This window comes from Amblyomma americanum, chromosome 1 (assembly GCF_052857255.1).
Source record: "Amblyomma americanum isolate KBUSLIRL-KWMA chromosome 1, ASM5285725v1, whole genome shotgun sequence".
Lineage (NCBI taxonomy): Eukaryota > Metazoa > Arthropoda > Arachnida > Ixodida > Ixodidae > Amblyomma > Amblyomma americanum.
Window position 1 is genome coordinate 547,737,879 of NC_135497.1, and position 23,083 is coordinate 547,760,961.

General features: G+C 45.2%; 2 protein-coding genes across 2 annotated transcripts in view; one reads left to right on the forward strand and one right to left on the reverse strand.

The window, feature by feature from the left end:
* Positions 1-758: 758 nt before the first annotated feature.
* LOC144129529 (uncharacterized) lies at positions 759-4,530 on the reverse strand. The gene is made up of 5 exons (XM_077663684.1): positions 4,084-4,530; positions 3,003-3,104; positions 2,738-2,917; positions 2,464-2,605; positions 759-765 (listed from the first exon to the last, which is right to left on the reverse strand). Exons 1-5 carry the CDS (start codon positions 4,358-4,360, stop codon positions 759-761), a joined length of 708 nt encoding a protein of 235 aa, XP_077519810.1. The 5' UTR covers positions 4,361-4,530.
* Positions 4,531-6,064: 1,534 nt separating this feature from the next.
* The window catches only part of LOC144116315 (tRNA (34-2'-O)-methyltransferase regulator WDR6), a 273,947-nt gene continuing 256,928 nt past the window's right edge, over positions 6,065-23,083 (forward strand). The window contains exons 1-5 of the mRNA XM_077651056.1: positions 6,065-6,329; positions 7,737-7,835; positions 9,325-9,412; positions 10,787-10,987; positions 21,674-21,809. Of these exons, the coding sequence (XP_077507182.1) occupies positions 6,263-6,329; positions 7,737-7,835; positions 9,325-9,412; positions 10,787-10,987; positions 21,674-21,809 (591 nt within the window). The 5' untranslated portion in view covers positions 6,065-6,262. The remainder of the gene's footprint in view (positions 6,330-7,736; positions 7,836-9,324; positions 9,413-10,786; positions 10,988-21,673; positions 21,810-23,083) is intronic.

Genomic DNA, 23,083 nt, shown 5'->3' on the forward strand with positions numbered 1-23,083 from the left:
CATTGGTTGCACTTTCTAGACAATCACATGTAAGAAGACAGGACAGGCGCAAACTAACAACTGAGGTTTATTCCAGAAAAAACACTTATATATCATACCATACCAGTGCAGGCGTATCAGGGTATCAGCAGCGTAACAAAAGAACAACCCAAAATCAGAAAAAAAAGCCAAGGGCGTGGCTCACCTGAACATACTATCAAGAAAACGTGCCTCCCTATTGTAAAGTATGACTGATGTGTCACTGATGCATGCTTGTCCCTTCTTTTTTATATAATATGACTCAAGAAGTTCACGTGCTTTTTCATTACTGCACTTGCGCAGGGTCTTAACTTGGTGGAGCAGGGGCCTGCATTTATGTTCTAAGCAGTGCATGGGTAAATGACGTTGCTCCTGGTTTGTAATTGATCTTTCGTGTTCTCGGATTCGCGCGTTCAAACATCGGCCCGTCTGACCTATGTAGGTTTTGCCGCATGTCAGGGGAATCTGATAAACAACGCCAACTTGGCAATCTAAATAGCGGTTCTTGTTTCACGCCGCAGCCACCTTGCTTCGTTCTGGCGTGAAGTCTCCCAATGCGGGCGCAAAGGCGACTCAGATTGCAGGGAGCCGAGAAAACGAGTGGGACACCATGCTTGGTTGCTATCTTCTTCAGATTATGTGCAGTTCTGTGAACATATGGAATTACAACTGGCTTTGAAGCTTTGTTGGCAACATCAGAGTTTACTTTTTGGGGCGCTTTTAGCCTCTTTTCGAGCGTTTCAACCACTGCCAGCACAACCACATCGGAGAAGCCAGCCTCTTTCAGCCTGGAAATTTGCATGTCGAAGCTAGCCTGCATGGCATGCGTACATGACTTCTTCAAAAAAAAGAAGGGACAAGCATGCATCTGTGACACATCAGTCATACTTTACAATAGGGAGGAACGTTTTCTTGATAGTATATGTTTAGGTGAGCCACGCCTTTGCTTTTTTCTGATTTTGGGTTGTTCTTTTGTTACGCTGCTGATATCCTGATGCGCCTGCGCTGGTATGGTATGATATATAAATGTTTTTTCTGGAATAAACCTCAGTTGTTAGTTTGCGCCTGTCCTGTCTTCTTACATGTGATTGTCTAGAAAGCGCAACCAATGTTTCCTCATTTCATGGAGCTTGTTTTTTCTAAAAAAACACAGTAAAGGCATCTTCCATGGCCTTTACAGCAGTTGACAAGCTCTGGCTGGGGTACACTAGGCCCCCATTGTCAAAATGGCTAGTAAAGTACGAAGCGGCATCGGCACTTGTTTCAGCTTTGCTTACACATAGGCAGCCTGCACACTGTGGACAACAGTTCTTAGCAATGATCTTTCTTGTCACGTAGCCTGTAGTGTAGCAGATCAAAGCACTGTGGCTCTTCTTCTCTATGCACGATGCATGGTCACTGCTAGACACGACAGCTTGAACTACATCTTCAGCTTCACTGACGTTTCCGTGGTCAAGAAGGTCATCTATTTTGTCTGAAAGGAACTTACTCGTAGTTTCACACACCTGCTTTGGGCTCAGCAGTGCTTTGATTACGTCTGGGGTGCAGTTCACTCCTCTAGGTGGCTTTGCCAGGTTGTAGAATGCGAGTAAATTCACAGTCATCAGAAACTGTGACACTGTCGGATGGTCGTTACAGCCAGACGACTGTCTAATTATATCAAAAAGGTTTTCAAGCTTATCCTGGCTTAATCTGGATGTTAAAAGATACTTGAAACCCACAGTCGACATCAGGTAGGACAACAAGCCAAGTGTACTCTTGATGGTAACCCTTAGCCCAGCAGACGTGCTTTCTGTAAGAAAACCACCACCAGCTGGTTTTGCAGTTTGCTCCCTTTCCTGCAGATACTCTAGGAAGCCTTTCAGAAATTGCACATTTGGACTGTCAGGCTTGAGTGCCTTCTCGCTTGTTCGCGATGTCATAACACGAATCAGGCGATTCATTTCTTTTACGAAATCTACTGTCGGCTGCACGGTCCTATGTGAGGCTTCAATGTGTTCTCTATAAATGAATAGTCCTTTGATGACCTGGTCGCTGAAGAGCTGAAATGCGATGTCCACTTTCATTTTTTCAAAGCAGTTTGGCTTAAGGTGTGCATTTGTCAGGCTTGGCATAACTTTCAGTGTAACATTTTCTCGATCCGCTTCGAAGGCTGCTAGTACAATACCAATGTGAACATGCCCAGCTGGTGTCAGGTATCCTTTTCCAACAAATCCATTTCTCACATTCTTCAAAAGGTGGTGATGGTTATGGATTTTTATGGCGCAAGGGCATCTGAGGCCAAAGAGCGCCATGGCACAAGGTATTTTCGAGTTCTCAAGGTGGGGTCAAAGACCCATTTCCCAAGCATTTCACCCTAAATAAGCCGAGCACCAGACCAGGGGAAGCTTGTACCCATTGCATCACCGGTGGGTACCCGGCGGCACTGGGGATCGAACCCCGCACCTCCCGCATGCGAGGCGGATGCTCAACCACTCGGCCACCGCTGCGGTCCTCTTCAAGAGGAGTGGAAAATCTGACAAAAAATACAGCTGCCTTTTAGGATCCACTGGGTGTTTGGTGCTGCTCCGAACGTGGCTTGGAGAACCTTTGAAAAAAAAAAAAACAACTTGCGATCAGTTTCTTCATCACAATATTTAAACATTAGAAACATGAAATCTGCACTAGCACCATGCACACTCTAAACAATCTTGCATTTTGCGTGAAATTACAGCCTTACCCTGTATTCCAAACAGCCGCCACATGCTCCTATTCCAGCTGGCGCCGTCGCATGTTATGCAATCCACGAACAGACCAGCCTTTTCCGCAAGTACTGTGGTTTCCAAAATGATTTTCGCCAGTGTTGGGGCCTTCACATTGCCCTTTGAGGCAAAAACACCGAGGATTTGCGTCCATTTTCCTGCGGAAAGGTAATCTCTCACAAATGTACGTGCGTTTTACGTATAAAGTTGCGAACTGTAACGAAGAGAAAAAAAAAAGTTTACCAGTAAATGGCTGAAACAGCACAATCATCCCATGGTCTGCCAGCACATTCTTCTGGTCAGCAGGTGTATGACCTCCAAGGTCAACAAAGCCTTCAATATCACCTGAATTGTAAAAAAAAAGCACAGGAAAAACACCTTGTTTTATGCGCAGACATCTCTCAACACAGATCAGAATATGGCAAAGGTGCTAAACCAGCATAAAAAGAAACACGTGCTAAAAGACGACGATCGAATATTACCAGAGCACTGCACGGCTCGAGCAATATTGTAGTGCTTAGCAGAACATCGTATTTTTCTCATACTGTAAGCTCGCTGATTCGTGCTTCAATGGACCGGAAAAAATATTCGCATAGTCTGAAATTAAGTTCGAACTATCGAATGACCCCGAAAAAAAAACTGACAAGAACCGCTTGCATCGGGGTAAATTTATTTGGTGAAAGACTTGGCAGTAGTTGCTTGTTATTTTAGATGAGAACGGCGCAACAATCACTATTTTTAGCGGTGGAGCTCTGCCGCTAGTGCATCGCACGCCGCAAACGCGGAAGATTCACGGGCGATGAATACGGCATTGCTCAGCAGCTCCGAAGCGGCAAGAAAAAAATGTGGATAGGGAAGATTAGCGAAACAGCCAACCAACGCTATAAACGGCGCGTAGCTGTTTGGCTGGCTGGCTAGTGCGGTTGGGCGTACGTTTCAGAAAAGCAAAATCGAAACTATCAGTGTGTCCGCTCTTGTAGATGAGGCCGTCCGTCCGCCATCACGCCTGCCGTTCAGCGCAAGTCAGAAGTGCGCGAGTGATTCTGCAGCACAGAATTCAGCTTTGAGGGGGGCTATTTGGACGACCGCTTGCCGAACCGATACCTGTATGTACACAACCTCCTTTGGGAGCCCGTTCGAATTAACCGGTGCGAGACCCGTAGCTCCCGAAACAGCGAGCGTGCAACGCCATAGACTTGCATAGCGTTGGCCGGGACCGCGCGGGCAGTTCGAATTATGCGGATTTTCGCATTGCGGGGTTTGAATCAAAGAGCTTTTACCGTATACACAGAACGGTCCAAGAATTCATCGCAGCTATACTCACCAGCTGATTTCACATTTAGGTGCTCCGAAAGCTTTATTTCGTCAATGACGAGGCCACCGTGACGACTGTAAGCATCCATGGTCTTTGTTTTTTCATTTAGGGCATCGAAGACCTTTGTACTGAGGCCAAAGCCACCCTTGAAGCGCTGTAGGTACTTTTTCAGGCAAGTTCGCCCTGGCAGAACCATAATAGACTGTCTGCGGAGATGTTCATACAACTTCGGGTTTCGCATCCTCATCAGCATACATTCTAAAATCCACTCATCATCGTATCGCATTCCCTTGTGTGATTTTCGCCTTGCAGCAAGGAAACAACTCTTTACAACCAGCTGCTGCTTTGAGGGAAGAGATTTAATTTTGCTGTTAAATGTCTCTTCACTAAGAGCCTCATTTCGCTCTTTCCTGTGAGCCACCTGTATCCTTGCATTTGCCAATCTTTTCTTGGTTCTTGACAGGATTCGAGAAATGTTCCTGCACTGTTTCTTTTTATCAGATTTTCTGGCAATTTCACCTGTGATTTGCTTTTTTCTGCACGCTTGGTTTTGAGCCAGAATCCTTTGGTACTTGCAGAAAGTGCAGGATTCACCTTCAGACCTCACAGATAATGAACACTTCTCAGAAAAAATCATGCCTTTGTAGGAGGTGTGCTTTCCTGAGGCCGGCTTTATGCCGCATCCATCACAAAGATTTGTCAAGGCAACTTCCTTGATCAAAGTTTCGGCCTCTTCGCAAGTTGTGACGATGTGTTTTGACTTTTCCCTTCCCCTGAGGCAAACCGTGGCTACCACTGATTGTCCATCAAGTAATGGCTTTGCAAATGCTACCATCTTTTCAATGAAGAGGTTAGCGAAGTTATTTTTTTCAGTCTCACAATAGGCGTACGCTAATGAATCGACTGTCACGGATGGCACTTTCATCCATGTCACTGAAATAGCGACGTTGGAGAATGGATGGAGACGATCGTTGATTGTTCGTGGTCGTTCGTCACCAGCATTTTGCGCTTCGCCAGCGCTTCCTTCTGCAGAAACACAGCGTAGGGTGGTGCACTTTTCAGTTACTGCAGCTCCGCTGTTGGTGTCAGATGCTTCCATGCTCACCGATTCAGCATTATCAATGCCTGAGCACAACTCGGAGGCTTCCGACGCAGCACGCCTGTGACGCTTTGCTGGAGGCTCTTGCTGGCACAGATTTCTAGTTTTTATTTTAGCTGACACTTTAGGCAGAATGTGTTCTGGGTAATGCGCGTGAATATCGAAGGCACGGCGTCGGGTTTCAGGCGCGGTTTATCGCGGGGAAGCTCGCTGGTAACACCATTTACGCTGACACTGAATGTGCGCTCGATACAACTGCTCTCAAAATGTTTCTCGCAAACCACAGCAGCTGGCGTCAGCCTTCTGTCCTTTCTTTTGATGTTTCTTTCCCATTTTGCAAGCCGCGTAGCATCAGATGGTGCAGTAAACATGAAAACACGTTCCTTGTTCGAGCGGTAACCGCTTTTACACATTGGCACAAAGCAAGTCTTCTCTTTGCACTGTCGCTTTGGCTTTGACATCTTTTTTGTGTAGTCACATGTAGCTAGTTTAGTGGTGGACACGCGAAAAAAACAATCGAGAGCTCAGTGCATGATTTGACTACACGGCGAAAGCACGCAGAACGGATACACGCACGCACAGAACGCGCGCACAAAACCGACGAAATCACCACAGAACTGCTCGGAGGAGCGGATGCGTCGACTTTCATGTGCAAGGAGCCACACAGGACAACATACACTGCACCTCAGTCAACAAAATTTCGTGCACAAGCAGGTTAATCGCGCACGCACAAGACCAGGTCGTTGCCTTCCGAAGCGAGAAAACCGCGTCGTCTGCTGCGGCAGCACCCTCCCGACAAGCAGCGCCCTCTGCCGCCATCGGTGGGCTTTCATTGCAAACGGTGCCACCTGCTCCCATTGCGCAGCGCTGGCGCTCGGCACACTAGCCAGTATATTCTAGGCACTATAACATGGCTGCGCTCCATGTGCGCGGCATAGCTATGGTGCCTTCCAGCCACCATAGCATAGCGCGGCTTTGAAAACGTTGCCCAGCTGGCAGTGATATGACCCATGTTTGCTCGCGGTCATAAAATGTGATTCCTTCAAAGGAGCCTTCCAAAAAAAGGAAACCCTTTGACTTTTGTTCGCCATGGAGTGTTTGTTATCGAGGACGCACATTATAGCGGCGACATTCTGGAATAACATCATTCTCGTTGGTAGGTTCACACTAGCTAGGACCGGAACCCAGCACTGGGCTGCGCTGATCTTTCGCCGGTGTTCTCTTCACTGTTGTGATTTCGGTAAATTGGTGGGTCTGCGTGTGTGTGATCTTGCTCTGTGAGAGCCCAGATCGTCCATCTGGTCTGCATTGAGGACTGCTGCGTGAAACGTGCAAGTTCGTTCGTAGCTAGCTGTTGTTTCACTAGTCCGATTACCTCTATCCGAAGCTGGGAACGAGGTCTTGCGCGCTTAGGATGCGTGTCAAGTTGCATGGTCTCGGTCGGCAACTAGCACTGTTTGCAGATGCAGATTTTTGCCGACACGCACAGTGCACGAGACATTGTGGGAGATTTCTTTCAAACTCCACGATTAAAATTGCAATCAAAATAACATGAAAAACGCCTTCGGCAAGCGCTATGATGTTACTAACTATATTAAATCGCCACCTGCAGCACGTTAGCGAGGAAGGTGTGATTTGAAGGGGTTAAACATTGAACAAATTGAAAAATTAGCAGGAGAGTCAGTGTTATTGATGCAACAGAAGTGCGTCAGCGTTAGGCAAATTCTCGAGTTCTCTTATATGTGTCCATGCGCCGCTCCATTCTCCCACTTAAATCCAGCAATCGCAGTGTGACGCTTTGCCCACTCCCCCCCCGCCACCTTGACTCTGAATGGCGGCCGCAGTCTCCCTCTCGTCGCCCCCACCTCCTCCCTCTTCTGTCCCCCACTTCCCGTCCCCTGAGAGTGGAGAGAATTTCCTTCACTGTATTTAAAATCATGCATTCTATTCATTAACATTGTGCCATCTTTATTTTGTGATCCCCATTGTTTATAATAGCATTGTACTGTTGGTATCTACAAGTGCAGATCGGAATACTGTTGATGCTGGTGACCGCTAGTTTGCCACTGCCAAAGTGGGGTCTTGAGGCTCTTGTCAAGCTGCCTTACGGCGGCTTTTGCTCCAAGCCCCCGCCATCATGTACAGCTAGAAGCAGTATGAGGGGGAACATGGGAGTGCGTGGCCTCCACGCTTTGGGACAGGAGAATGGGCGGCACCAAGGGCACTTGTGGAAAGAGCAGCTGGCTACGCTTACTGGGCATGACCTTTTGCTGCCGATTCTCGCTGCATATCAGTGACAGCGGTCCGCGAAATGTGGTGGCTACGTGCTTCTGTGTTCCCTCTCATATTGCTTCTAGTTGTTTATAGCGATGGCAAATAAAGATATTATTATTATATTGCCACCTGTCAACCAAAGCTTCATATAGACAGATTTTTCCGACAAGAAGGTTCTAATTGTAACACATTAAAAAAAAAGAAAAGTGCCCCTATGTACAGTTATGGATGAACGAAAATAGTTGAACCTTGTGTGCCTCTGAATGTTGAGGTGATTGTTTGTGCACAGGGGAAGGTGACCGAGTGTATGCCTACTGCCTGGAGACTATGAATCAAGTGGGATTCCAAACAGTGTTCAGCACCAGCAATGTGCACGGCATACGTGTTGGTGAGCATTTATTCTCTTCATAAGGAACACATGCAGTCCAGCCGCAGAGAAAGAATAGGGAAAGAAAAAATACGTGCCTGAAAGGCAGGAAGCGGTTACACCACTAGTGCACAGTTCCAGCTGTTTAGCGGGGGGTCTGGAATCAAGGACAACATATGCGGAAAAAACAATAATAGTCAGGACCGTAGTCGCATGTATTATGGGGCCATGCAGACTCAGTAATCACAAACACAAATGATATTTTTTTTAGAAAGGGGAAAAAATACACCATGTGCAACAGAAAAGCACAGTACAACATATCATTGCTGGATGCCAGGTCTAGAGCAAATGCAGTCCAGATGTGAGACCAAAAAAAAAAAGGTCATATCACACTCATGGGTGATGAGAGTGGAAAGCAGCAACAGCTAGGGTAAGCATGATGGCGAGATCATGAAAGAGGCCAAGTGAAACTTTTTGTGCAACTGCTTTTTTGTACGAACTAGCCCACAAAACACATTTTCTGAGATGGATTAAGAATGCTGTTCATTGCATTGCATCGTGTTGGTGAGACTGCCAGCGCAAAGACTGTGCCACAAATTTGTGCATGCACAAGTGAAGTTGAAGTGTGCATGCCGCTGTGCACAGCTACTCCTGACGATTGCGCATCATAGGATGTTGCCACGGGTTAAGTGCAGCCATTAAGCTTTTGTTTTGCTTGTAGTGTCTAGCTTGATGAGAAGTGAAAGTACATAGTAGTTTGCATTGAGGTTTCAGATAAATGTCTTCCTTGGTAACGACAGTAATCACAATAATTTGAGGCGTATTGGGATGCTATAAGGAGAATCTGTAGTTGAAATAATGTCCCACGACATCATCTCATCTACAGCTGGTCTGCCTGGCTAGAATGCTCTCTCATTGCTTTTCAGAAGTCTAAAACTTATTTGTTAGATTGCAGAGGTGTTAGATTGCAGAGGTTGTTGAAATCTCCCTGAAGGGCTGTGACATTTGCAGTTCTGTTGGTGACCTTCCAATTGCATGTATACGCAAGTAATGTTTTTCACCGAATACTCTAGAGGATGTAGTTGCACAGTCTATGCAATTTATGTTACATTCTGTGTTTTTATTTGTGCCTCAGTTTCATTCTTTTTTTACCGAAGCCACAGTTTGTGTGCAGGTGCTGGTCTTTCTGCAGTTTACCTGGCGAGGAAATTTTCCTGGCATTCAGCTGTGCTTAGATGATGTTACATTTCCTTCTTTATCAGTGAATGCTTCTCATAAAAATTCATTTTTATTTTTGTGGCATCTGATGCTGAAAATGTGTAGAGCATATAGCACTTGGAAGTGTGTAGCCTACAAGCATGTTTGGTCATAAACATGCTTGTACTTTCCCTGGTGCCATTTGCTAGCTGTTGTATAGGGAGCAGTATTTTCATGAGAGGGCGTGATATAAAAGATATTTCACTCAAGTGGAAGTCAGTCTGAATGCACTCAATTTTGGTTTCTTCTGCAGAGGGCAAGTCTGTGGCAACATGCGCCATTTTTGGCTCTCGCTTCCTGACCATCATGAACGCAGAGCTGTCCACGGCATCATCTGTGGTGTAAGTGTAAACTTATTGAAAGCATTTTGAGCTGGCTTGTTGTGTACTACGTTCATTCTATCAATGGGGTGATACTGTGCAGGCGTAATTCCCTAGACTCCCTTTAAGACGACTTGAAGTGACCATATTTGTTTGTCTTATCACAAGTGTCCCCCCAAGAAGGATATATAAGCATGCTATGTGTGTCAAAAAGTGGGTGTGATGATGAAATAACGGCAAAAAGAGAATTGTATATGAAGTGAGCTGGAGAGTGCTCTCATCATCTTGCTGTCGAGTTCCTTTTTTCTCCCTGCTGCAGGGACCACTGTTCATGTTTTTCTCCTTCCCCTGCACCCAGCTGGCTATTTATGGGATACGGGCTGTGGAAGCATATTATGAGCAGTTTTATCTGCAGCACGGCTGTCATCTAGCATACAAGCAGATTTATCTCACCTCTTTCCGTCTGCCGCAGGTGATGTGTACTTAGCGCGACTATGTGGCCACGTCTGATCCCTGCGTGATGAAAATCTGTGCTGTAATGCTGTGCCAGTTTACAACTTGGCTTCCATCTGATTTGCTAAGCGCCATGTCTACTAGCAGCTGTACTGTGCACCTACGCGCCTTTTTGCCCACGTGAAGCGTCAGACCGCTGCACCACACTCGGGCCGGCGCGAAGGAGCCCTCCCTGCCTTTCCTATCTGCACCTTCAAGAATGCTTCCCCGCACCTTCGCATGAAGGCATGGGGAAGCTGTCTTGTGGGGGTGAGCGAGAGATATGGGGAAGCTGTATACAGGATGCGTTTTTCTCGCGAGGAAGTGGTCTTTCATTTTTTTTGCTCTAGCTTGCCACTAGAATGCCTCATGGACACTTCGCAAGTGCCATTGCACGGAGTCACTGTGGGTCACGGTCGCTGCGAAAGGTATTCTTAAGCGGAATTTTTTTACATTGAGTGAAGGGGAAACCAACCAAATGTTCTCATATTGTTCATCTTATCTAGGAGTTCATCCTAACTAGGTTCGTCTTATCGGGAGTCTACTGTGATTGCACTTAGCCATTTCTGGGCATGTATTCAATCACTGTCATAACCTACCTGCACACTTTACGTTGCTTTTATTATATAAATGTGAGCTGGTATAAATGCGGAAGACATGGTTCATACTGCCCTAGATTCCTTGCATCAGCTTAACGAGCGATGTTTTGAATGGACCTCTCTCTGTTGCAAATGTATGTGCTGTTGGTTATTTTACTATGAGCTTGCCTTGAACCTGTACTGCTAATGCTTGTAATGAATTTTTAGTATGTGAACGTTCAGTTGAGGGAACTTTCAAGGTTGCCTTCAGTTTACTGGGCAAGGGTTCCATGCTCCAGCAATGTGTCCGCCTACATGCCTGCAGGTTCAAGGTTCTCCTGCAGCCAGTGATGTTTGACGACTGGATTTGGGATGTGGCATGGCTGCATCCTGAGGCCGGTCCACTGGTCCCAGGTGCGACTGTCACCACCCTGGCCTTGTGCTTAGGCCACAACCGAGTGGTCCACTGGGACTGGCAGACCAAACAGGTGCTCGTAGTCACTGCCTGCTCTGACTACTGCCTCCTGTATCCTTTTGCAGTCTTTGCAGATCTCCACCGACGGAGACATTCCAAATATCATCATCATCATCATCAGCCTTAGTACGCCCACTGCAGGGCACAGGCCTCTCCCATGTCTCTACAATTAACCCTGTCCTTTGCCAGCTGCATCCACCCTTTGCCTGCAAACTTCTTAATCTCATCCGCCCACCTAACCTTCTGCTGCCCCCTGCTACTCTTGCCTTCTCTTGGAATCCACTCCGATACCCTTAAGGGCCAGCGATTATCTCGCCTTCGCGTTACATGCCCTGCCCAAGCCCATTTCTTCCTCTTGATTTCAACTAGGATGTCATTAATCCGCGTTTCTTTTCTTATTCTTTATTCAATAATTACTCCGCATTGCCCGAAGGCATTACAGCAGGGGATTACAAATTTGCAGAAAAGACATCTTCATTAACAGAGCACACTTGCACTTCCGATAACTGATTCCACTGTTGCACAGTCTTGACAAAAAATGAATTGGCAAGCAAGTTTGTCCCGGCACGGTACTCTCGAAGTTTGCAAGAATGATCATGTCGTTTTGAAACGTAAAAGGGCTGTTTAAAATAAATTTCCCGATTTATGCCGGTTCGATTGTGAAATATTGAGTAGAATAATTTAAGCCTTAACTTCCTTCTACGAGAAGCAAGGGATTCCCATTGCAAATCATTTTTCATTTCCGTACAACTGTCACTTCGCCCGTACGTTCTCAAAACAAACCTTGCTGCCCTGTTGTGGATTCTCTCCAGCTTGTCAATCACCGATTGCTGTGCAGGGTACCATACAATACAGGCATATTCCATGATAGGTCGCACACACGACATGAAAGTCGCACACACGACTTGAGGTTTTGTTGCAAACACTTTAAATTATGTTGAAGGTAATTCAGCGCCCTACCAGCTTTGCTAACCACATTATCCACATGTACACTCCATGAACAGTCATTCGACATTATAACACCTAAGTATTTATATGTGCATTGCTGACTAACTATTGCATTATTTATGTGATACTGAGCCAGAATTTTGTTCTTTTTTCGTGAAAAGCTAAGGTGGCACATTTGCTGTATTCAAATACATTCTCCATTTCAAACACCAAGCCTGGATTAGCGTTAAATCAGTTTGGAGTTGAACAGCATCACTTGCAGTGTTAATTTTTCTATACAAAGCACAGCCATCTGCAGACAGACGTACACTTGATGAAGTATTAAGTGAGATACCATTTATGTACACCAAGAACAGGAGTGGCCCCAAGACCGATCCTTGAGGGACACCTGATGTCACTTTAACACAATCTGTGGCCTTGCCATTCAGAACTACACGTTGGCGGCGGTTAGACAAATAATTTTCAATCCACGTTATTACAGCTTTAATAACACTTTTGTTGGGCCTAGTTGGTGCATGGTGATACAGAAGAACAATGTGCGCAAAACATTCAACGAACCACACACACGGGGGAAACACAAGGACTGGCGCAACTGGCCCCAGTCCTTGTGTTTCTCCCGTGTGTGTGGTTCGTCGGAAGTTTTGCGCACATCATTCATCTGTATTGCAGCTTTGTTTAAGTTAACATTGATAATTTATAGATAAGTAGCGGGTGTGACACAGTGTCAAACGCCTTCCGAAAATGAAAGAATATACTGTCTATCTGCAAGTTCAAGTTCAAGTGTCTATCTGCAAGATGCAAGTTCATGATAAAATTCTACAAGTTGTGTAGTGCAAGACAGACCTTTGCGGAACCCATGTTGTTCTTCTATTAATAAGTCATTTTTTCCCAAGTGATTCATTATAGCTATGCATAAGTATGTTCAAAGATTTTACATGAAATTGATGTTAGAGAATAGGTCTGTAATTCGAGACGTCCTTTCTTGATCCGCCTTCATGAACTGGGACAACATGAGCTATCTTCCAGTCATCGGGTAAGAAGCCTGTATAAAAAGATTTTGTATAAATAAGATATAGATATTGTGAAATAGGATGCGCACAGCTCTAGTAAACGGGGTGATATGCCGTCCGGACCACATGCCTTTGTTTTGTCTATTTCTGTAGGAGCGATACTATTCCTCTTACACTCATTTCAACTGGTTGCATTAACGGTGCATAACTTGTGCACTGTCACTGTCTACTCTTATCCTTAGGCGAGAAAACAGATTGAAAGTAGTTATTAAAACAAGTTGCTTTTTCTGTGCCATCTGATATGATCTGATTATTACAAGTGATTTCGCCTATTCCAGCTGAGTCTGACCCACACTCCTTTATGTAGTGCCAAAAAAGCTTAGTATTTTTCTTCATTTTAGCATCTAGTGTTTTAAAATATTGTTCTTTCGCACTTTTGAGTTTTAACTTGTGCTCTCGCGTTAGTTCAAGCAATCTTCCGAAGTGATCGTCACTCTTTGTTGTCTTAAATCTGAGATAGGCGCGCCTTCCTTTTCTTATCATTCTGACAATACCGGATGTCACCCATGGCTTTTTACGCTTTTTCAGCCTAGATGAGTCTCTACTTCGCACGTGTGCATCCCTAAGTTTTAAAAGTTTCATCACAAATAAACGCCAAAATTCATGCACATCACACTCATCAAAAAAGCACTCAAAAATGAGCAAGCAATCTAATAGTTTTTCGGAAATTTTAGTGAAGTCACCTTTGTCATAAAAGAAGACACGCCTCGATTCACTTTTGTTTTATCTAGTATGCTCAACTTTTGTATATGCAATGACTGCATGATGATCACTGATGCCGGGAACAACATGGACAGCATTAACTCGATCCGGAGAGTTCGAATATAAAAGATCTCAAACATTTTTATCCCTAGTTGGTTCCTGAACATACTGTAGTAAGCTAAAAGTATCTGTGATGTTCTTCATTTCTGTATTGATGGCAGTACCTGTTGAGCTTACACAAATGCCATCACACCAATGCAAATCCGGCAAATTGAAATCACCTGCGAGCAATAGAGATTGTTTAGAGACCTTGGAAATAATTTCATAGTGATTGCAACGTGCTCAGATCCGAATTTGGTGGGCGGTAATATGATGCGATAGCGTATGACGAGCTGTCATCTAGCGTGAGTGTGCACCATATTGATTCAGTATTGTCGGGATCGATGTCTAGTAACGATGATCTTAAAAAGGAATGTATCAGCAGAAAGACACCCCCGCCAAAGCGAGACCTGTCTTTACGATAAGCAATGAATTCTTTGGGGAACACCTCACTATCATGAATTGATGCATCTAAACATGATTCCGTACCAAAAACTATGTCTGCATTTACTGACTCAAGTAGACTGGCAAACTCGTTATCTTTATTTACTATGCTTCTGCAGTTAATCACTACGGCAACTAAGTCCCGTCGGAGGCTTTTCTTTATTACACTGGGGTGTCATCGTCCCACGGCGGGAAGAACCACCTGTTTTTCTTTGTCCCACCTGAAAGCCTTTCCGTCAATAAGTTTATCGTAATTTAATTTAATCTAACTTTTTTCTGCTCCTTGAAGTTTTGAGTATTCCCACAATCGTTTCCGCACATTTCGTGTCTCTGGTGAGTAATCTTGATCCACGCTATAGGACGAACCCTTAAACTTTTTTGCTCTACCCAAAACTTCCTGCTTTTCTTTAAATGAAGCGAAATTTACAATTATAGGTCGCCTAGTTTCACCACTGTAACGACCGACATGGTGCGCCCTTTGCACAGTTGTCAGTTCAATTCCTAGCTCTGACTGACAGATGCTTTTGACTAGATTCCCAGATTTTTCCCATGTTTATAATTGTTTGTCGTCTTCAACACCATAAAACACAAGATTTTGCCGGCGACTTCGATTTTCAAGATCAGTATTCCTGCTCTGCAAATGTTTAAATTGTGTTAGATGTTTAATTTCATTTCCCTGTTCTATGACCAATTTATCAAGCGCTTCAATCTGTCCACTAGCTCTTTCGAGTTCACTACTTATATCACCTATAATGGCGTCATGCTTCGCGATCCTTGTATCAATCGTATTACACTTGGCCATGATAGCTGCCTGACCGCGTTGTAAACTCTTGGGCAGTTCCATCTCGCTTGTGGTAAGAGGACCAGGATTAAGCTCAATGTCTCCGGAAAGTAGTAGTAGCAGTACCAGATACAACACCCGATTCATGATCAAGCACTTGAGACGTACAGAGGCATGTACATGTTTACTGCAACAAACAATAGCACTTGACATGAGTGGAGCCGCCAACACATGCAAAGGTTTACGTATAATAATAGGATAGCCAAGACCAACCTGCATGTGCAACAGTAGCGTAAGGTGCATGTTGGCCAGCGTGCCGGCTCCAAATCCCACGTAGGCAAAGCGTCGCGGTTTTAAGTAGATTTCTATGTGGTTGCATGACGCCCGTTGCTCAATGATTGGTGGGCCGCTGTCTATAAAATCAGTGTCCGGCTGAAGCTTGGAAACGTTGCTTACAGGTGATCCACTTTTGTCGACGCTCGTCGTCGCGTTCTATCCATGTGCGGCCGGTGAAAATGGCTCGACGAAGTAAGGGAACGCCACCCCCTGACCGGCCTGACCAAGCACAGCCGATGTTCCGAGCATAAAAAAGACCTGCGTGGCCAACAGTAGCGTAAGGTACATGTCGGCCAGCGTGCTGGCTCCAAATCGCCTCTGCCCAATACCCACTCTGCCCGCTTCCAGTCTCTTAACGTTACACCTATCATTTTTCTTGCCATGGCTCGCTGCGTTGTCCTTAACTTAAGCTGAACTCATTTCGTTAGCCTCCACGTTTCTGCCCCGTAGATGAGTACCGGTAAGATAGAGCTGTTGTACACTTTTCTCTGGTGGGAAATTGATAAACTGCCATTCATGATCTGAGAGAACCTGTCGTATGCCCTCCACCCCGTGCTTATCCTTCTAGTTATTTCTCTCTCATGATCCGGATCACCTTACACTACCTGCCCTAAGTAGACGTATTCCTTCACAACTTCCAGGCTCTCGCTGCCAATTGTGAACTGTTGTTCCCTTGCTAGGCTGTTGAACATTACCTTGCTTTTCTGCATGTTATTTTTTAGACCCATCGTTCTGCTCTGCCTGCCTAACTGATTTATCATGATTTGCAGTTCACCTCCTCAGCGACTCAGCAAGGCAATGTCATCAGCGAATCGCAGATTATTTAGGTATTCTCCATTTATTCTTATTCCCAACTGTTCCCAATTCAGTCCTCGGAATACCTCCTGTAAACATGCGGTGAACAGCATTGGCGAGATCGTGTCTCCTTGCCTGACGCCCTTCCTTATTGGAATTTCATTGTTGACTTTATGGAGGACTATAGTAGCTGTGCAGTTGCTATACATATGTTCCAGTATTTTTACATGAGGCTCTTCTACCCCCTGATTATGCAATGCCTGTATGTCTGCTGAGGTTTCCACTGAGTCGAATGCTTTCTCGTAATCAATGAAGACTATACGTAGAGGCTGGTTATATTCTGCGCATTTCTCTATCACGTGACTGATAGTGTAAATATGATCTATTGTGGAGTATCCTTTACAAAATCCTGCCTGATTGTTTTGTTGATTGAAGTCTGAGGTTTCCCCGACTCTATTAGCGATTACGTTAGTAAATACCTTGTAGGCAACGGGCAGTAAGCTGATCGGTCCGTAATTTTTCAAGTCCTTGGCGTCTCCCTTCTTATGAATTAAGATAATGTTTGCATTCTTCCAAGCTTCTGGTACGGTCGAGGTCATTAGGCATTGCGTATACAGGGTGGCTAGTTTCTCTAGCACAATTTTCCCTCCGTCCTTTAACAGATCTGCTGTTACCTGGTCCTCCCCAGCTGCTTTTCCTCATTGCATTGATCCTAAGGCTTTGTTTACTTCCTGTTTCGTTAATAGCGGGATGATGCATTGCTGTGCGCTACTAACTCTGTCATTAACGTTCTGTTTATATTGGCCACTGTGTAGGTTTGGTGGAACTCTTCGGCTACCTTAACTATCTTCTCCATATTGCGAATGACATTGCCCTCCTTGTCTCTTAACGCGTACATCTGGTTTTTACCTATGCCTAGTTTCCTCTTCACCGCGTTTAGGCTACCTCCGTTCTTTATAGCATGCTCGATTCTCTGCATATTAAACTTCCTTATGTCGGCTACCTTGCGCTTATTTATTAACTTCGATAGCTCTGCCAGGTCTATTCTGTCGGTAGGGTTAGACGCCCTCATGCTTTGACGTTTCTTAATCAGATCTTTCGTCTCCTGAGATAGCTTGCCGGTATTCTGTCGAACCGTCCTACTGCCTACTTCTACTGCACACTCCGTAATGATAGCTGTCATATTATCGTTCTTTGTATCAACATCAAGATCGTCTTCCTCAGTTAAAGCCGAATATCTGTTCTGCAGCGATATCCTTAATTTCTCTATTTTCCACTTATCGCTAACTCGTTAATGGACTGCGTCTTCACTAGCTTCTTCTGTTCCCTCTCCAAGTCAAACCTAATTCGAGACCTCACCATTCTGTGGTCGCTATAGCGCATCTTTCCGAGGACATCCACATCCTTAACAATGCCAGGTTGAGCGCAGAGTATGAAGTTGATTTCATTTTTAGTCTCACCATTTGGGCTCTTCCAGGTCCCACTTCCTGTTGTTCTCTCATTTGCGGAAGAAGGTATTCATGATCCTTAAATTATTTCTATCTGCAAACTCTACTAATAACTCCCCCCTGCTACTTCTAGAACCTATTCGGTCGTTCCAGCGATGGTGGCGGTGCCACGCGGCCTCTTCCTGAAGCGGCGAGCCGGTGATCGCTCTCCACGGCGCGTGCAATCGCAGTGGTTAGGAGCGTAAGATACGCGTCAGAAATGAGCATATTCTGTTATTCTACAATGTGTGAACATTCCAAACAGCAAACACGTTTCTGCAAACATGTAAAGAGTTCAAAAAGAAGTGGTTAAGTGCATTCTGCAGGTTGATAACGTGTTTGAGCCCAGTGACCCGTCTGTTAATCAGCAGCGACGTACTCTGTAGTTGACGCCATGTCACCGTGTCGTCAATGCATTTCTTTTCGGAGTTTTGTTCATGCTACCAACGTAGCCTATTACAGCTGCATGAAAACAGTGCAATGCTTAATTAAACACTGAGCTGATATGAAGTTATTGGTTATATTTTAAGGCGGACGTTTGCAGAAAACAAAGGCGCTTCAGTCCATTCTAGTCTGGATTAAACACATCTTTCTGGTCACAACGTAACTGCTAAATGGCGATATGAATGGCAAGAGCTCCACAATATTTTACCTTCAGTTCTCGGACATAATGCGCAAAGTGGATGAATAACCGCAAACGCTTCTTGGCAACTGTCGTCTGCTCACTCGATCACAGCGTTTTCCCCCGCTAGTCAAAAACACATTTTGAGCGCTAATTTGGACTGTATTATAAAGCTCGAACAACCCCCTGGCTGCCGCTTAAAACAACAGCTAGACTGCCTCTTTTTTTACCACATATGTGACCAACGTACGCTGCAGGCGGACAATAGTCGAATACAATTTGCAGTAAAGCTCCATCCACATTCAGCACCACCGAACAGAATTCCTCCGTGAGAAAATGGAGACCGCTGGTACAACTTTTCTGTTTACCTAAACAAGCAGCCAATCATGAGTCAAAATTGTAGGCTCAAGGGTTTTGATCTCTCTGGCTTCATTGATACAGCCACATTAAAAAGTTGATTTTGATCAGTGTTGTAATTGGTAAGTTCAGTTGTATTACGCCATGGACCGTGGCCAGGGTTACCAACTGCTGATTTTTTTGTTTTCAGTTGTGTCCTTGTAAGATCAGCATGCAATAAATGCACATACCGTATTTATGTGGGTGAGGGCCACGCTCGTGTAGGCCGAAATATAGCGTCAGACTGTTTGGGTCGTTAAACTAGTTTCTGTCCGCTTTCGGGTGAGTGCCAAAAGAACAAGAATGTGAACGTGCAAGAAATTACCGATCAAAGTGTTTGTCGCACTTTACTCTGCTGAGTTCGCAAGTTTCGGAGTTTTTGCGGCACTTGCAAACTAGCGATTCCATGCTTATATCGATAAAAATTTAATTCGTGCCTGTAATGCACCCAAACTGAAGCATAGGAACTAATTAATAACCGACAATCATGTACTGCTGCTTATGTAGGCTCTAAAAATTGCACCAAAAGTGCCACAACATCAAGAAGCCGCTTCGCTTCAACAGAGACGCACGCTATGGCATCGGCGCTATCACCGCTTTGTCCACCATGTCGTGCTGCCGCCACGCCACCTATAGGAGCTGGAATGACCGAATCCCATAGTCGCCTACTGCGTGGTCGCCAGCCTGCTTCTTGCCCACCTTCGCATTCAAGTCGCCCATCAGTAGTGTACCGTGATTTTACTTTATTCATCGCCACTTCCACGTTTTCATAGAAACTTTCAACGACTCCCACACAGACAAATCGTAATGTGTTGAAAATAAATAGCCATTGAAATGACGTTTTATAGTTTCACAATCTGTTCTAGGATATACTTGGCTTTTCTTCATGAAGGGACGACGTCATAGGTGCACTGCAAAATGAGAAAACGGCTTTGAAAACTTCTGTTTACATGTACAGTAGACTCCTTTTAGACGAACTTAAAGGGAGCAGGAAATTTGTTTGTCTTATCAGGAGTTTGTCTTAACAGAAGTACCCGTAAGAAAGGATACATGAGCATGCTAAGTGTGTTCATGTATATGTTACATGAAAACAATAAACAAAATAACCTTACAGAGAGAGGATAATTGCAAAAAGAGCATTTATTGCACCGTGGCTTAAGTGAGGTGAAGAATTAAGAGCATGAAACAAGCTCACGTTTTCCTACTTGAAAGTTACTTTGGTGTAGTTTTCTTTTTCCAGAGATTTTTTTCTGACTATATCCCACGGTGGCTGCTTTGTGTGTGTGCATGCATGCATGTTTGTTTCTGAGTTTTGCTGTCCATCCAGCTCCGAGTGCTTCGAAGGTGGTGCCCAGCAGGGTAGCCGTGTGTCTCTCCCTTGTCTTGCTCCTTCTGCAGCATAGCTGTTACCAATTCCACAAGCATACATACCAAATGCCTTTCCGTACGCCACAGGCAATGCACGCGGTACCGATACCTGGCCATCTCTGCACCATGATAATGTGTGTTAGTACGTCGCGTTAGTTGGAAATGTGGCCCTGGAGTTTCTAAGCCCCAAGTCAATGAACGGGTGCACTTCTAGTGTGTTGAAGGCAATGCTCAGCACGTGACACATATGCGGTGCACCTACGCTGGTGCCTTGCCTTTTCCGCTCTGGCATGGAAGCTTCTCCCCAAGAAGCTGCACTCCCACAAGGCATCTTCCCTGCAGTTTTGTGTGAAAGTGTACGGAAGCCATCTTGTGGGGGATGTGCTTTCTTGCGCAGAAGAATTTTTAATTTTTTTCTTTCTTCGACAGTGCCGCTAGGACGCCTCGTGAGTGGGGTTGCTGTGTTTCACAGTTGCTGCGAAATTTCGTCTTAACTGATTGGCACGCGAAACAGTTCGTATTAAGTGGATTATTTTTTCATGAGTCCTACAGCAAACCAACCAAATGGTCTCACATTTTTCTTGTTACCCAAGAATTTGTCCTAAACAAGTTTGTCTTAATGGGAGTCTGCTATATTCCTAAGTGCACTAACCCTACTTTACACCCCCAGTCGGCGCCAGAGTTTTCACTCTACAGCCAGCCATTATTAATTGAGCTTGGACATTTTTTTGAAGGGCAACTTTTGAAAGTCGTTTGGGTTCCACAAGACCAAAAAGATTGAGGGCATTCTGTTTGGACAAGCCCGAGCATGATCTAGTGCTGTGGTGGGATTATGAAGCTGTCTGCATTGTACATTATGAAAACAAATCCCTCAGATTTCTGCTCTCATGTGGTCCCCCACACTGTGCCCACTGTCGCAAGGTAGCTATGACAGACTAAGGAAGGAATTGCACAGTGCATGAACACTGTGTGTGGGCTGGAGCTGCAGTGTCATTTTTGACTGCCAAGGATATTCTGCATTGTTGAAGCAAGGCAGTAAGCTGTGTAAATGTGGCTACAACCATGTTCCCCACTTGAAGTGAAAGTGGAAGGCATAGTCGAGGACGAGAGGTTTTCGATAGCCATTCCAGTTGGTATCAGAGTCGTCACCAGTAGGGGTGCGCGAACATTTGCTAGCTTTTGAGCTGAACAGCGACAAAGGTGCATCCACAGGCAGTGCCAGCTGTGAATGTCGCAAAAAGGCAAGGCTAAGTGTTGGCAGCAGGGGCAGAAAGTGTGTGCGTTGAAGGCTGGAGGTAAACGTGAATCAGGGGGCAGCTGTCGTGAGGCATAACTGAATGCGTTGTGTATTTGGTCAGTGATTGAAGAGCTGTGGCAGTGTGCTTTTGTTTTTTTGCTGATAACTCTGGGAACTGCTGTCTCCATAGTCTCGATCACAGTTATTGATGTTCGAATGTGATAGAAATATTGGTTGCGAGGGTGCCAGTAAGGTCAGCCTTTGCAGTTGGTGTGCACATATAATTGCTACGAGAATTGCCTTCCCTGTCAGAGCAGGGGAACAACTTTCTCTCCACGTACACTGCTCTTGGTACCATTCCCTTTATCCACATTGCCCCAGTGCACTGTTTTAAATGGTCACATGGAGTGCTATAGCTTTTCTTTTTCTCCTTGACACTGGCCAAATGTAAGATACACAGCACAGTTGGTCGGCGCTTCCTGGAAGCAGCTGATTGCTGTAGTGGGCACGGTGTACCGGGAAGTGCTTCTCTGGGTGCCATCTCAACCTTCACCTGCCCCTGTTCTCCACCGACTAAGTGGCCACCAAGTGAGTTGTCCATTTCGTCAATCAGCTAGTCTTGTCACACCCCGCATACATTGTAGAGAACTCGTCAGTACTGCAGCCTAAGTGCCACTGCAAGTCGGGAGAGTACAGACGGTGCTTTCACGTGGTAGTCACCTTTCAAAAATTGTGTACACTCTAAACGGAAATTAATAAAAATGGAGTAATCTGCCTTCTAGCACACTTCCTTTGATAAAAGGGAGTGCACTACATGACAGCGTACCCCCTTTTTACTCTCAGATATAGAGGTGTATACGTGTTTTAGAGTGTAGCAATTGGGGCTCTCCAAGCACTGTTCCAAGTTGGTTGGTTTGTTGAAATCAGCTTCCTTGTACAAGTGGCCGAATAAATTATTATTATTATTTACAGAATACTGCAGGCCCTTCTGGGCCCTAGCAGGAGGGGCAATACAGTGCAACATGAATATACAAAAAACACTGAAAGAAAATTTAAAACACAAAGCAAAATAAGTTTGATGGCGTCAATCTTCTATTTTTTCAATGGAATCTATGTCACATAGTGCTGTTAAAGGTAAAGTATTCCATTCAGTTACGGTGCGAGGGAAGAAGGAGTATTTAAATAGGTTAGTTCTGGCGGTGAATGGAGTTAGTGAATCAGAGTGGCGATGTCTTGTTGGTCGTGGAGCGGAAAATGGCTTGACGTAGGGATCCGGGCACATTGACAACTTGTTATGTTTGAGAAGGAGTTCTGCAGAAGGAATCTGCAAGTTCTTGGTGCATCATCCACGAGATTGCTTGCAATTTTAGTTTAATCATGTGGGCCGCCGCGGTGGCTGGGTGGTTATGGCACTTGGCTCCTGGCCCGAAAGACGCGGGTTCGCACCCGGTCGCGGCGGTCGAATTTCGATGCTGGCGAAATTCTAGAGGCCCGTGTACTGTGCGATGTCAGTGCACGTTTAAAGAACCCCAGGTGGCCGAAATTTCCGGAGCCTTTCACTACGGCGTCCCTCATAGCCCGAGTCACTTTGGGACGTTAAATCCTCATAAACCATAAACCTTAGTTTAATCATGTAATCTGCTAGGCATGTAGGGTATGTCACTGAGTATGTGTCGCAAGGCATTGTTGCATGTTGTATCTAAGGCATATGGCCGCTGAATTTTTTCTGTATGCTAATGGGAACACCCATACTCAGTAAATGTATTTTGGTTGGCACTGACAAACCAAACTTTGGCTCAGGCCTGAACAGCCGAGTCCACACCCTTCTGTGGACACGCAGTGGCGACGAACAACGCTCAGCG